The 13,644-nt window shown below is 41.2% G+C and overlaps 1 protein-coding gene across 1 annotated transcript in view; it reads left to right on the top strand.

Moving 5' to 3' along the window:
- Positions 1-13,644, top strand: part of LOC115087851 (hormonally up-regulated neu tumor-associated kinase homolog A-like) — a 69,412-nt gene that overhangs the window by 4,021 nt on the left and 51,747 nt on the right. The window contains exon 3 of the mRNA XM_029595491.1: positions 11,686-11,741. Within this exon, the coding sequence (XP_029451351.1) occupies positions 11,686-11,741 (56 nt within the window). The remainder of the gene's footprint in view (positions 1-11,685; positions 11,742-13,644) is intronic.

Below are 13,644 nucleotides of genomic sequence, written 5' to 3'. Positions count from 1 at the left end.
CTCATAAGTCTCCTTCAGAGAGTAGATACAGAGATACAACCATCAAATGGAGGGATAAGAACAAGAGGTATTTGGAACATCAAATTAATACAAGACCTATTAAATCTTTAAAGTGTTTTGTTTAATTATTTATAATCTGCCTTTTGTGACACTTCAGAGCAGATTATATTCAGGTACTGCAGGTATTTCCCTAGCCCCAGGGGTCTTACAGTCACAGGGCCTGATTTACTAGGGCTTTTTCCCCATTCTGAGGTAAATTTGAAAAGCCTGATGCTTGCCAAAATCGGGAGATGTGCACATGTAGGACATGCACGCGCCCAGCGGATTTTAAAGGCCACCTACATGCGCGCACATCTCCAGAGGCGTGATTATCTCACTCTGATTCAAAAAGGGGTGGGTGTGGGCGGGGTTTGGGAGGGACATGGGTTCCGGGGCGGGGCCAAGAGATGTGCGCATAAATACCAGGTCCAATGCCGCGTAACTTTACTTCTGCTGTGGAGGGGGTATAAGTTTAAAAAAAACCAAACAGCCATCCCTGAGGAGTTTAAAGGGTCTGGGGTAACTGGGGGGGGAGGGGGGCAGGGAATGCAGGCTATTAAACCAAGGGGAGGTTTGGAGGACCTAGCTTTATAGTGGGCAAACTGGTGGACAAATTGGTGAAACTGGTCATGGCGTGGAGGTCCACCTTTTAAAAAATTCTCCCACTTGCACGGTTCAATCCCAAATGTGCGCACCTGAGCACACCCAGTTGCAAAATAGGATGCACGCATACACGTGCCCAGGCTATTTTATAACTTACACAGGCATCTGTGCATCAATGTGCATCCGTGGGCCTCTTTGAAAGATACCATCTGTGTTTATGGGAAAAACGTTTAGTAAATCAGGCCCTAAGTTTGTAGCTGAGGGAATGGAGGTTGAAGTGACTTACCCAAGATCACAAGAAGTAGCAGTGGGATTTCAACCCTGGTTTGCAGCTCACCGCTCTAACCATTAGGTACTCCTCTACTCTTTCTGATAATGGAGACTCTAGAGCAGGTAAGCCCCATAACAAAGGTATATAAGATGACAAACTTATAACCATTTCCATTTCACTGGACCCAAATATAGAGATATTTAATTGCTGAACTTTTTGCACTTATTATTCATTCTAATAAGCTTCCTTGTTCTAGCATTTAACATATTTTAAAACAATGCATGAAGTGCTAGATATAATAGCCACTTTTAAACTTATGCCCCTATCATGTGACAGAGGCATAAGTTGAAAAGCAACCAGCTGATGCTATTTTTACTCAGACAGTGCAGAACCCAAAGCCTGGGGAGCGCTCTGGGCCTTACTAGCTCACCAGGGATTGAAATGTATGACAGGGGGATTGAGGGGGGAGGGGCAGAGGCCTGATGGGGGTTTGGAGGCTGAGGGGTGGTCAATTTTGATAAAGGGGAGAGGGTTGGGAAGGGGGGGGGGGAAATAAGGCTTGTAATGCATGATTACATTGGGGCAGCCTCTAAAGCCAGCAGAGGAATGGGATTGGGGGGGGCTCACAAGACCATCAGGGTTTTTTTACAATTTGGGATGAGGGGCCTTTGGGCCACTTGAGTCCTTTAACAAGTTGAGACCGCCATCACACATTATTTCTTGGGGCAGCTAAGCCCACAATATTTTTCCCGGTAGTATTTTACCACTGGGGAAAATATTGCAGCTTAGTAAATGACCGCCTTAAATTATAAGCTCTCTGGGGATAGGGAAACACCTATAGTACCTGACTACAAGCCACTTTGAAGCATCATAAAAGGGCAGAATGTATATTTTAAAAAGTGCTCAATTCGGCAAATATGTGATAAGTGTTTGGAAATAAATGTCCACAATAACCAATCATTTAATGTTAATTAATGCAGAAGAGAATAAATTCTCAAGCTACTGCCTTTGCCATCTTCTCATATGCAATATTTTGTAAAAAAAAAACAAAAAAAACCATATATTAGAAGAATAAAAGAAAAATCACTTACTCAGAATTTGGCATGGAGTTATGAATCAAAATGGCAATTTCAGTCTTTTCCAGTGATTCATAATGCCTATTGATTTTCTTCATACTTTGGTCTCAATTCAGCAAACTTCCCAAGCTCTGCAAATGGTCAAATATCTAGTAATTATTGTCATACATGCCAGAGAGCACTGACTATTTCATAAATAGAAATAAAGACCACTGAAGCTGCTAATGAGCAGGTACCATGTTCTATTGTATTACCCAGCAACAAACTCACAAGATTAAAGTAACAACAAGGACAGGAAATAGAAAAAGGGGAAATATAACAATCAGCCACAAGGTGGCATCAATCTATAAGTTAACATCTATAACATCTCCCTTTTCCTTTGTTCAGTATATGCACAACTTTCTACTGTAAAATGTCCTATAGATTAAGTCTCTTAGAAGACTTTTGAGTGTTGACCACTGCTAGTGAGATGGGGCTTTTCTGTGCTACTGATCTCTGGGTCAGTGTGCTGTGATCTCTCCTGGCTGTCTTGATTGGTCCCAAACTGCCAACAGATGTGTCTCCTTGCTTAGGGTTCCCATCAATATTACTCTACTCTCCATGCTTGGGCAAGTAGTTGCATAGGAGGGATTGCTTGGCCCTTCAGTTGAGTCATGTGTGAGCTGCCCACAGAAGCCTTGTGAAGCTGGCTGCTCAGCCACTTGCAGATCCACAAGATTACTGTAATAGAGAGCTCCTTCAAAATCCACCAGATAGGAGCAGGGTGTGACCTTTTGCATGCAAGTACACAGCCTCCAATAGCTCATTCAGTCTCCTGCTGATGGTTTCATGTGGATTGGTTCTCGCAAATCCCTAGCAGCTACATCATAGCTTGCCTCTTGTATTGCAGCATTTCTGAAATACCTTGCATCACACAGAGCTCAACTAGTTTACTGGCTACTGACAATGATATATTCAGTCTTCTCAACATCAGACACTGTGCTGGACTGTTATCCTTGCTTTTTGCTGGTGTGCTTCTCAATGGAGTATAGCTTTCCATGGGTCTTTGCCATCTCTTTTAGCCTTCTTGCACAGGTTTTTTACTATCTTCACAGCTGGTTCAGTTTTGCCTTTAGCTTTTGGTTTTCATGGTGATACAGTGACACGGTCAAACTCCCGATAAGTAACAAACCATTTAAAAGACATGAATGCAAACTGAGGTCCATTATCCAAAATTAATCAATCTGCTAGACTATAACTTGCAAACCGTACCTTGCAGAACTTGATTGTGCCTTCCAGAGACATGTCTGGGAGCAGTTCAATTTTCTGAAGTCTGAATAGTGATCTGCCCAGGTTGCTTTGGAATGTCATGCGACATCATGGATTCCTTCTGCTGCTTGTGCACATATTTGTTGCAGGAGGAACAATTGCTGACAAATTCTTTGATCTCACCTTGCATGTTAGGACCATATAAAACAAACACAAATAAGATTAGAAGTGCGGAAAACCTCAATCGATTTTCAGAAAAGTGTATTCATGAGGAGCTAACTAAACTTAAAGTAGATAAAGCGATGGGGACAGATAGGATTTATTTGAGTGTATTAATGGAACGGAGAAGTTCTTGCAGTTCCGCTAGCTGACCTTTTCAATGCTTCTTTAGAATGAGGAGTAGTTCCAGAGAACTGGAAACAGGTGGATGTGGTTCCTATTCATACAAGTGGAAGTAAGGAGAAGCCTGGGAACTAAAGGCTGATCAAAATAATTGAATCACTACTAAAACAGAGGATAGTGCAGCTTTTGAAATCCAATGGATTACAAGATCTGAGGCAGCATGATTTTACCAGAGGTAGGTCTTGTCAAAAGACTCTCAATTTCTTTGAATGGGTGACCAGAGAATTGAATCAAGAGGGAGCACTAAATGTAGTATACCTGACCTTTGACAGGCTTCCACTTAGGTGACTGATAAATAAATTGAGCACCCTTAGTAAGGGCTTTAAAGTGACTTATTGGGTTAGAATCTGGTTGAGTAAGAAGCAACAAAGGGGGTGAAAGATGGAGGTTACTCCAAAGCAGGAGACATTATTAACAGTGTGCCATAAGGACTGATCCATGTACTGTTCTTTTCAACATTTTCATGAGTGATGTTACAGAAAGATTGTTGGGAAAGGTTTGCCCTATTGCCTATACCAAAATTTGCAACAGGATAGACAGCCAGGAAGGTGTGGAAACATGAAGAGGGATCTAGTGAAGCTTGAGGAGTGCTCTAGAGTCTGGCAATTAAGATTTAATGCTACAAATTGCAGAGTTATTATTTAGGCTGCAATAAAGTCAAAGGTAGAAACACAGCTAGGCAGACATCAAGCTGGGTCATCCCACACCGATGACCAAACCAACTGACTGGATAAGCAATTTGGTTATAGTAATGAAGCTGGAGAAACTGAGAATTTGTTTTCATCCAAAGTTTCTAAACTTAGCACTGAAGAAATGTCACTATGTTATGCCAGTACTTGGAAATGTTTTATGCAAACTGCCTAAAGCTTGAATGTTTATACTTGTTGTGCATTGCATTCCTGCAATGTAAGTTAGATGAGAAAAAGAGTCTCATGACACTGTTTTTGCCCCTCTAGGGAAGATAAAGATGGCTTAAACTACCATTTGGACTCTTGATAGAACCAGAGGTGTATAAGCAGAAGCAGCATGAGCTGTTAGGAGGGCTCAATGGTATTGAGTCAATAGAGGGAGGAATATCTAGTAAGAGAAAGGACGTGATGATCCCCTTGTACAGGGCCTTGGTAAGGCCTCACCTGGAGTACTGTGTTCAGTTCTGGAGACCGTATCTCCAAAGGGACAGAGACAGGATGGGGGTCCAGAGAAGGGCGACCAAAAAGGTGGATGGTCTACATAAAATGACTTGTGAGGAGAGGTTGAAAAACCTAAATATGTACACCCTGGAGGAGAGGAGGAGCAGGGGTGATATGATACAGACTTTCAGATACTTGAAAGGTTTTAATGATCCATGGTCAACAACAAACCTTTTATGTTGGAAAAAAATCAGTAGAACTAGGGGCCACAATTTGAAGCTCCAGGGAGGAAGACTCAGAACCAATGTCAGGAAGTATTTCTTCACGGAAAGGGTGGTGGATGCCTGGAATGCCCTTCCGGAGGAAGTGGTGAAGACAAAAACTGTAAAGGATTTCAAAGGGGCATGGGATAAATTCTGTGGATCCATAAAGGCTAGAGGATGGGAATGAAGAGAAGAGCCATGGGGATGGATTACTGGAGTGGAGGCCACTCCCTTGTGATTTCTACCCTTACTCAATAAGCCTTCACATGGTTATTGCAACTCCAACATTGCTCTCTGCTTCAACGGCAAGGGAAAATGTGGAAAAGAGGATTTACATTCAGACAACAACCAACAAGGACTGAACTTCACAATCTGGGTAAACAAATAAGCATGGGGGTAGCTTGCTTATTACGGCGGTTACTACCCTAAACCAATTAAGCCTGATACATCACTTTGAATGCCTATACAGCATTGCTCTCTGCTTCAACGGCAGGGGGAAATGTGGAAAACAGGATTTACATTCAGACAATATCCAACAAGGCATTGATCTGTGCAGTCTGGGTAAACAAGCATCGGGGTAACTTGCTTGATGCGGCAGTTACCACCCTTAACCATTAAGCCTTATGCTCACCTTTGATGCAACTCCAACATTACTCTCTGCATCAATGACAGGGGATGGGAGGAAATTTGAATCAAACAGTTACCAACAAGGGCCCTGAACTTGGTGGTTGATGAAACAGATAAGTATGTAAAAATAAGTGTGGAAGCTTGCTGGGCAAACTAGATGGACCGATTGGTCTTTTTCTGCCGTCATTTCTATGTTTCTATGTTAATTGTTATTGTTGGCAGAGGTGACTCTAATAATAATGTAAAACATTGATAAGTGAGCTAAAAGAGAATTTGAAAAGAAGATGGCCTTAGAGACAAAAACACATAATAAAAGCTTTAAAAAATATATCTGAAGCAAGAAGCCTGTGAGGGAGTCGGTTGGGCCATTAGATGACTGAGAGGCTATAGGAGCACTTAGGGAAGATAAAGCCATTGTGGAAAGACTGAATGAATTATTTGCTTCGGTGTTTACTGAAGATGAATTTGAGAAGATACTTGTACCAAAAACTGTATTCATTGGTGATGATTCAGAAGAAATGATACAAATCACTATGAAGCTGGAAAATGTAATAAGGCAGATTGACAAACTAAAGAGTAGCAAATTGTCTTGACCAGATGGTATACACCCCAGAATTCTGAATGAACTAAAAAATGAAATTGCAGTTCTGTTAGTGGTGATCATCTGTTGTGCCTGAAGACTGGAGGGTGGCTAACGTAACCTCAATCTTTAAAAATGGTTCCAGGGATGATTTGGGAAAACATATACAGGTGAGTCTGACTACAGTGCTAGCAAAAATCATGGAAACTATTGTAAAGTACAAAATCACTGAATACATAGAAAGACATGGTTTAATGGGACACAGCCAGCATGGATTTACATAAGGGAAATCCTGTCTCGCCAATCTGCTACATTTTTTTGAAGGAGTTAATAAACAATAGTGAGCCAGTGGATGTAAAATATTTGGATTTTCAGAAGGCGTTTGACAAAATGGCCCATGAGAGACTCCTGAGAAAATTAAAAAGTCATGGGCCGGAGGTAATGTCCTACTCTGGATTGCAAATTGGTTAAAAAAATAGAAAACAAAGAGTAGGACTAAATGGTCAGTTTTCTCAGGGGAGAAGGGTAAACAGTGGAGTGCCTCAGTGATATGTATTAGGACTGGTGCTTTTTAATATATTTATAAATGATTTGGAAAGGGGAACAATGAGTGAAGTGATAAATTTTGCAGACAACACAAAATTATTCTAAGTTGTTAAATCACAAGTGGATTGTGAAAAATTAAACGAGGACCTTTTAAACTGGAAGACTAGGCATTTAAATGGCAGATTAAATTTAATGTGGACACGTGCCAAGTGAATCACATGGAGAAAATAGCTCACACTGTAGCTACATGGATATTAGGTTCCATATTAAGAGTTAAAGCCCAGGAAAAGAACCTTGGCATCATAGTGTACAATACTTTGAAATTATCAGTTCAATGAGTGGCAGCAGTCAAAAAAGCAAACAGAATATTAGGAATTATTAGGAAAGGAATGGAGAATAAAATGGCGAATGTCATAATGCCTCTGTATTGCTCCATGATGAAGCCACACCTAACCACAAAGCTGTAGTGTTTTCAGCATGTCAGGTCCATGTATCATATATAAAATACCTCTACAGATAGAAAATATAGCTTTCTTAGGGACTGCAAAGTGTATTTAAAATGATTTAAAAACATGAGCCTTTCTAAGACTGTTTTGATATACTGAAGCTGGAAGTGACAGTCCAAGGTGGTTATGGTTGGAACAAGACAGGCTTATGCAGGATACATCAGGCCTCAGTGGATATGGTTGAAGCATGGCATGCAGAAGTTGGAACTATCAGGCCACAGTGGTTATCACAGAAACATGGCATGCTGGAGCTGGGAGGATCGGACCGCAAAGTTGTGTTTGGAACAAGACAGGCTTATGCAGGCTATGACAGGCCTCGGTGGATATGTTTGGCGCAATGCAATCTGAAGCTGGAAGTGTCAGGCCACAGTGTTTATGATTGGAGCAAGACAGGCTTATACAGGATACATTAGGCTTCAATGGGTGTGTTTGGAGCAATGCATGCTGAAGCTGGAAGATTCGGGCCACAGGGGTTGTGGTTGGAGCAATACAGGCTTATTTATTTATTTTATTTATTTTGCATTATTTTTAGCCCATGCCCTCCAAAGTACAGGGTGGGTTACAATAATACATGCAAAAAAGGTTGTAACCCAGGCGAAGTGCTCCATTTGTTACCCATCAAGCTAGGTTGAGAGAACACTGCACAAATCTCATCTTTGGATGAGTTTCCTCACTCCGCAGGTCATCAAATCTTCACAAGAGAGCACTGTTCTGTTCGTACCTCTCACTTTGAATGTGAAAGTGGCCCCTATCCCCTACACTAATACCTAAACCTCACCTCGAGTGACTAGGTGGGCCTCCCATAGAGATATAAATACCTACCTAGAGTAGGGGCATTACAGCTAGGTGTTCTTTTTCTCTCTCCCTCTCCTTAAACCTACTAAACATGGTCCCCCCAGTGGTTATATGTAGCAAATACATCAAGTCTGGCACTTATCACAAAAAAGTTATTGCAATTTGCACTTCGCATAGGTATTAACACAAATTGTGATAAACTGCCTATTACCATAAAGCACACCCCTTTTCCTATTGCATGCAATATTTAGTGCATTTTGATAAATCCAGGCCTTTACCGGGTAACTTGTGCACTAAATGGCCTACAGAATATTGAATCAAAATGATACAACTCATAGTAGGTAAGTTACTAGGTGGGCCTCCCATAGAGATATAAATACCTATCTAGTGCGAGGGCATTATGGCTTCTCTCTCTCTCTCTCTCTCTCTCTCTCTCTCTCTCACAGCTTAAAACAGCATGTGCAAAAAACATCACAACCACAATAAAAGCCCTATCGCATGGCTTTACGCAAATGAAAAAGGGGTGGTTAAACTTCACATTAAAGCCATGCAAAACTGTGAGCCCAGCCCACTTGGCTAAAATTCCCACCCCAATATCCTCCCCTTTATCTCATTTGCATTGCACCAAACGTTATGGTGCTTTCGCATGCGTTAAAGGCGTTTTTTGCATGCGAAAACGCCATATAGCACTTTGATAAATGACCCCCAAAGTTAGCCTGATAACGTGTCCTGTAACAGCCTGTCACTTGTCCTGATAACATCCTGCTGAATATTCTTGCTTAAAGTTATCCGCTACATGTAGGGGTGGCATCATGCAGCCGGATAACTTTAAGCAAGTATATTCAGTGGGATATTTATCCCGTTGAATAAACAGGACAATTATCTTCTAACTTTATAATTTAGGCAGATAAAAAGGGAGCATTTTAGGGGCGTTCCAGGAAAGGATTGAGTTATCCCACTAACATAGCCAAATATCAGGTATAAAAAGCTAGCTTAACCGGAAAAGTGCAGCTTCTGAGCAGGTCTAAAATTATCCGGCCTTGTGTGGCCAGATAACTTGCTACTTAAACTGATATCTTTAAAGATATCTGGCCAAGTAGTGCTGTCAAAACAATTAAAAAAATACAGCGGACCATCCCGTCTCTTTCCCCCAAAATATCTTATAAAGACCCTGCAGGACTAGACCTCCTCACCCCCCCCCCCCCCCCCAATTCTTTAAAATATTAAGAAGACAGACACACACACACACACCCCACAGTCCCAGTGTATCGTAAATTATAAAATCAGATTTCCTCCTCCCTTCCCTCCTACCCACCCACCCGCAAGGCGTTGGCCATATCTCAGTGCCCCCACCCCCTTCCCCTGACCCTCCCAATCCCACTGATACTCTAAATTAGATTACCAGAAGCAAGGGACCTTCACCCCACTACCGGCGCCTCCGTGCTGCTCTAAGAGAGAGAGCTCTGGAAGCAAATGCTTATGTTAAGCTTACGCCTCCAGCGCTGCCTCTGTCTCCCAGTGCTGTCTCTTGCAGAGCAGCACGGAGGCGCCAGGAGCAGGGTGAAGAATCCCTTGCTCCAGGCAATCTAATTTGAGGTATTAGGGAGGATCGGGAGGGTCGGGGAAGGAGTGGGAATATACCCGATATTTGGCTAGGTTATCTGGACAACTCAACCCCTCCCTGGAAAGCCCCTGAAACACCCCTTTATTATCCAGCTAAATTATAGCCCGATTACTTATCGGGCTATAATTTAGCCAGATAAGTGGCTTAATATGCCACTTTTGCCATTTAGACGGATAACTTGTGACTTTTCCGTCTAAACATTTATGATGTCTGTTATGTGGTTTTAAATTGTTTTACTTTTGTAAAATGTTGTTATGAGTTGTAAGGGTTTTTTTTGTTTCTTTTATACCAACCCATATCCTTCTTATCCTTCTTTTGACAACCCTGGTTATATGTTTGCTGTAACTTTTTTTTTAACATTATGCATTTACTTTGGCTATTTACTATAACCTGTTATTTTGGTTATTTTATTCTTTGTACATCGCATTGATTTACTTTTGAAATATATTTGATTAATCAAGCCAATAAATAATAATAATAATAATAATACATTGCATTTTTCCAGTGTTGAATTTCATCTTGCTTATATCGTACCAGTTCTTCAATTTTAAATTCTAATTCTATCTTCCATAGTGCTTGTAGCTAGTCCAAAGTAAATGTCATTCATATATTTTATATAAATTCATTTTCTATGCCAAAATCCAAATCATTAATGAAACTATTGTCCCAGGGCCTGCCCCTATGGATGTGGCCTTCAGGCTGATGCTGAACATGTGATGAATATTATTTGAAAACAGTTTTTCATATAGTTGTATACCTGATATCACAGTAGTATGGTCTAAATTACATTGTCCAAGTTAAATTATATCATGTGATACACAGTCAAAAGCCATATTAAAATTGGGGCAGATGTGTAACCCAAAATATATGCTATAATTTATTTTTTTTTTTTAAAAAGTAGCAGCAATACCACTGGTTTGCTTTATGATTTGTGTTACTTGAGTTGCTGTATTAACATTTGAGCATGTTAAAAATAAAGAAATAAGGATCCAGGCCTCCTGTCTGCTGGAACTATGAGGGTCTTAGCATGTTTCAAAATTAATTCACTTGGACCCCAGGGAATTGAGGACAGTTTTGTAAGCCAGTGGCATCCTTGCCTGTCAGAAAAGCACGCTGAAGGTTCAGCCAGGGAGAAGGTTTCTATTCCAGTCATCAGCCAATATAAGATCTCAGTTTGCCCAGTGTGACTATTTTAATGAGGTACAGATGGTAGGGTTTAGGGCAGAAGAATGGAATGTAGGATTATTTTTTACTAAATTTTAGCATGATAAATTCAAAGTAGCCTGTTCAGCAGTTTTAAAATGTGCACAATGCCAGATACTTCTGAATAATTCTGGATGTGCTATAATGTCCCTTAGGCTGTTTCAGTGATGTCAATGAAGTTACAACTAGTTGCCATGACAACCCATATGAAATTTTCATGATAGTCCTGGATTATCAAAATTTAGAAATGTCCCGTTTAGTCCTGTGGAGCAGGGAGTGAGGAGGAGGGACTATTCAGAAAAGATCTGATGAGATTTTGTTGCATTTAAAGGGTTTTATGAAAGGTTTTTATTAAAAGTATTTCAATGGAGCCTTGAGAGATGTCCTGGAATCTGGTGAAACTCCAAACTAAACTGTGGCAATTGAAGCCTTCAGTTAAAATTAAATTCTGAACTGAACCGAGGCAAGGTCACCTCTGACTTTCCAACCTGGATCAATATCCAAACAGGTGATTCAAGATAGCCAGCACCGAATCGTAGATCACCTACTTATTTATGGCTAGAATATTTCATTCCTAAAATACGATTTCAGTGCCATAGTAAAATCTCATGAGGACCCTAAATGTACTAAATAGAGGAAAGCTGATATTGTTTTTTCTTGCTGCTTTGCAATTAATGTACCATGAAGTTATTTTTATGTATAACTTCAATAGATTCATTTAAATAACTAACATACCGTACAATATCACGTTCTTCTGTTTTCTGATGTTTAGAGATCTGAAAATTGAAAATTTCCTTCTAGATGAGAACAACAACATCAAAATTGTAGGTAAGTCCAGATCAGCATGCAAGTTTGCTCTAATTTTCAGGACATCTTTTTTAACAGCTCATGAAACTTTCTATGGTAACAAGTGCATCGTTAGCTGTACACAGTGATTTGGTTATTGTTTAACAATTGCAGTTTTGAAAACAAGGATGAGAACCTGTCTTTAATATCTTGTGATAGGGTATAGATTGACTAATTAGATGTGCACTTTTTAGGCAAACAAAATTGCTGTCCTTATTTAGAGCATTGAATTTATACTACCAGAATCCTATTAACTAATTGACATTTCATGATCCCTAATTTTGTACAAAAGTTCATTCTTTTACATGAAGGTTTTCTTTTTCCTTGTTTATTGTTCAGTTATGTGCAGTAGTATTTATTACTTTTAAGGTCACACTTCAGGACGGTTTCAACCATTCATAATATACAATTACTTTGAGGTGCCATCAATTCTTCTCATCGGTGGGCTCTCATCAGCTCTGCTCCACTTTTATAGTAGCTTAGCAAATGTCAGTAAATAAGGATCCCTAGACCCACCCACTCTGCTCAGTGATAAAACATGATAAAACATTCCTTTGTTTTTTCATAAAATAATTTAACAAAGGTTTTCTGGGATCCCTTTTGGAGCACATCACTGAATATAACTAGATAGTTGAGAAAGCTGAGCATGACAGGCTTCAAACTAAGGGGGTAATTTTCTATCCCTATCGCACGCAATAGCTAGATAGGGGCGGAGTCGGGGCGGCATCAGCACTGGAAGAGGAGGAGTCGGGGCGGCATCGGGGCAGACGCCGCAGAAACATCGCTGGCAGCGAAAAGGTAAGACCCCTTATCATCGCCAGTAGCGCGTCCAATAGCACCACCTTTCGCAAAAGCTGGCAGCGATAACACCGCGGTGGTACGATTGCTGATGACTTTCGCAGGCCCGCCCCCGCTTCACCCCCCCCCCCCCTCCCCGCGCCCATTACTGCAGAATTCAGAAAGGTGTGCGAGGATAGAAAATCCAGCCCTAACTTCCTTAGGGCTGGATTTTCTATCTTCACACGCCTTCCTGAATCACCTTCCTGAAAAGTCCCTTTTCGCGTGCGATAGGGATAGAAAATGACCCCCTAAGTCATTAGATTGCTACCTCGACTGAACTTTACAGGGTGCAGGGCCCAGTCAAATCAAAAGGTGTGGGATCTCCATAACATTCCGTGCCACTCATGAGTTGGGGGACAGGCTCTCCCACCCTGATGATCCTGAGGGAGCCTCCTATGAGACAGGGGAGGAAAGGGTAGAGCAGGCAGCCTAGACTCTTACCTCCTTTCCCGGGCCTCATCAAAGCAGGGCAAAAAATCTTCAGAAGGATAGCCATGTTAGTCTGGTGTAGCAAAAGCAGGGCAGTGGAGCTGGGCTTCTATTTCTCACAGCAGTCTCATCACAAAGAAGGCAGCAGCCTGATGATGTTGTGCCTTGCCTCCTCCTGGCAATGAGCATTGGACCAAGGGTTGGGAACTTTTTTGCTGTCGGGATCAGGGCTACCAGGATTGTGCAGGGCCCTCCAAAGCCCAGGTCACAGGGCAGTCATCCCGATTCCCCCCTTCGCCCCATTCGGCCCTGATTGCTATATTACAATCCAAACCTGAATTCAGTTTCGAAGGTTCTACCTTTTTATTGGGATAATCTGATACATTTGTGACAAGTTTATATATTCCTTTCATCAGGAGTAAAGGATGGTGATAATGCACACTATAAACTGGATTGCACCATCGCCGTTTGTTTTCAAAAATAAAAATGTATAAAAGGAAAGGATTGGTGGGGGGGAGGGAGAGAGGCAGGACTGATGGACCTGGAATACTGGAATGCATTTGCCTCAGTGTCCTTCCTGTCATTGCATTTCTTAACCTCTATGGGACTTGTTGAA

The sequence above is a fragment of the Rhinatrema bivittatum genome, chromosome 3 (assembly GCF_901001135.1).
Source record: "Rhinatrema bivittatum chromosome 3, aRhiBiv1.1, whole genome shotgun sequence".
Taxonomy (NCBI): Eukaryota; Metazoa; Chordata; class Amphibia; order Gymnophiona; family Rhinatrematidae; genus Rhinatrema; species Rhinatrema bivittatum.
The sequence above is the reverse complement of the archived record's forward strand: the minus strand, read 5'-3'. Positions and strand labels throughout refer to the sequence as shown.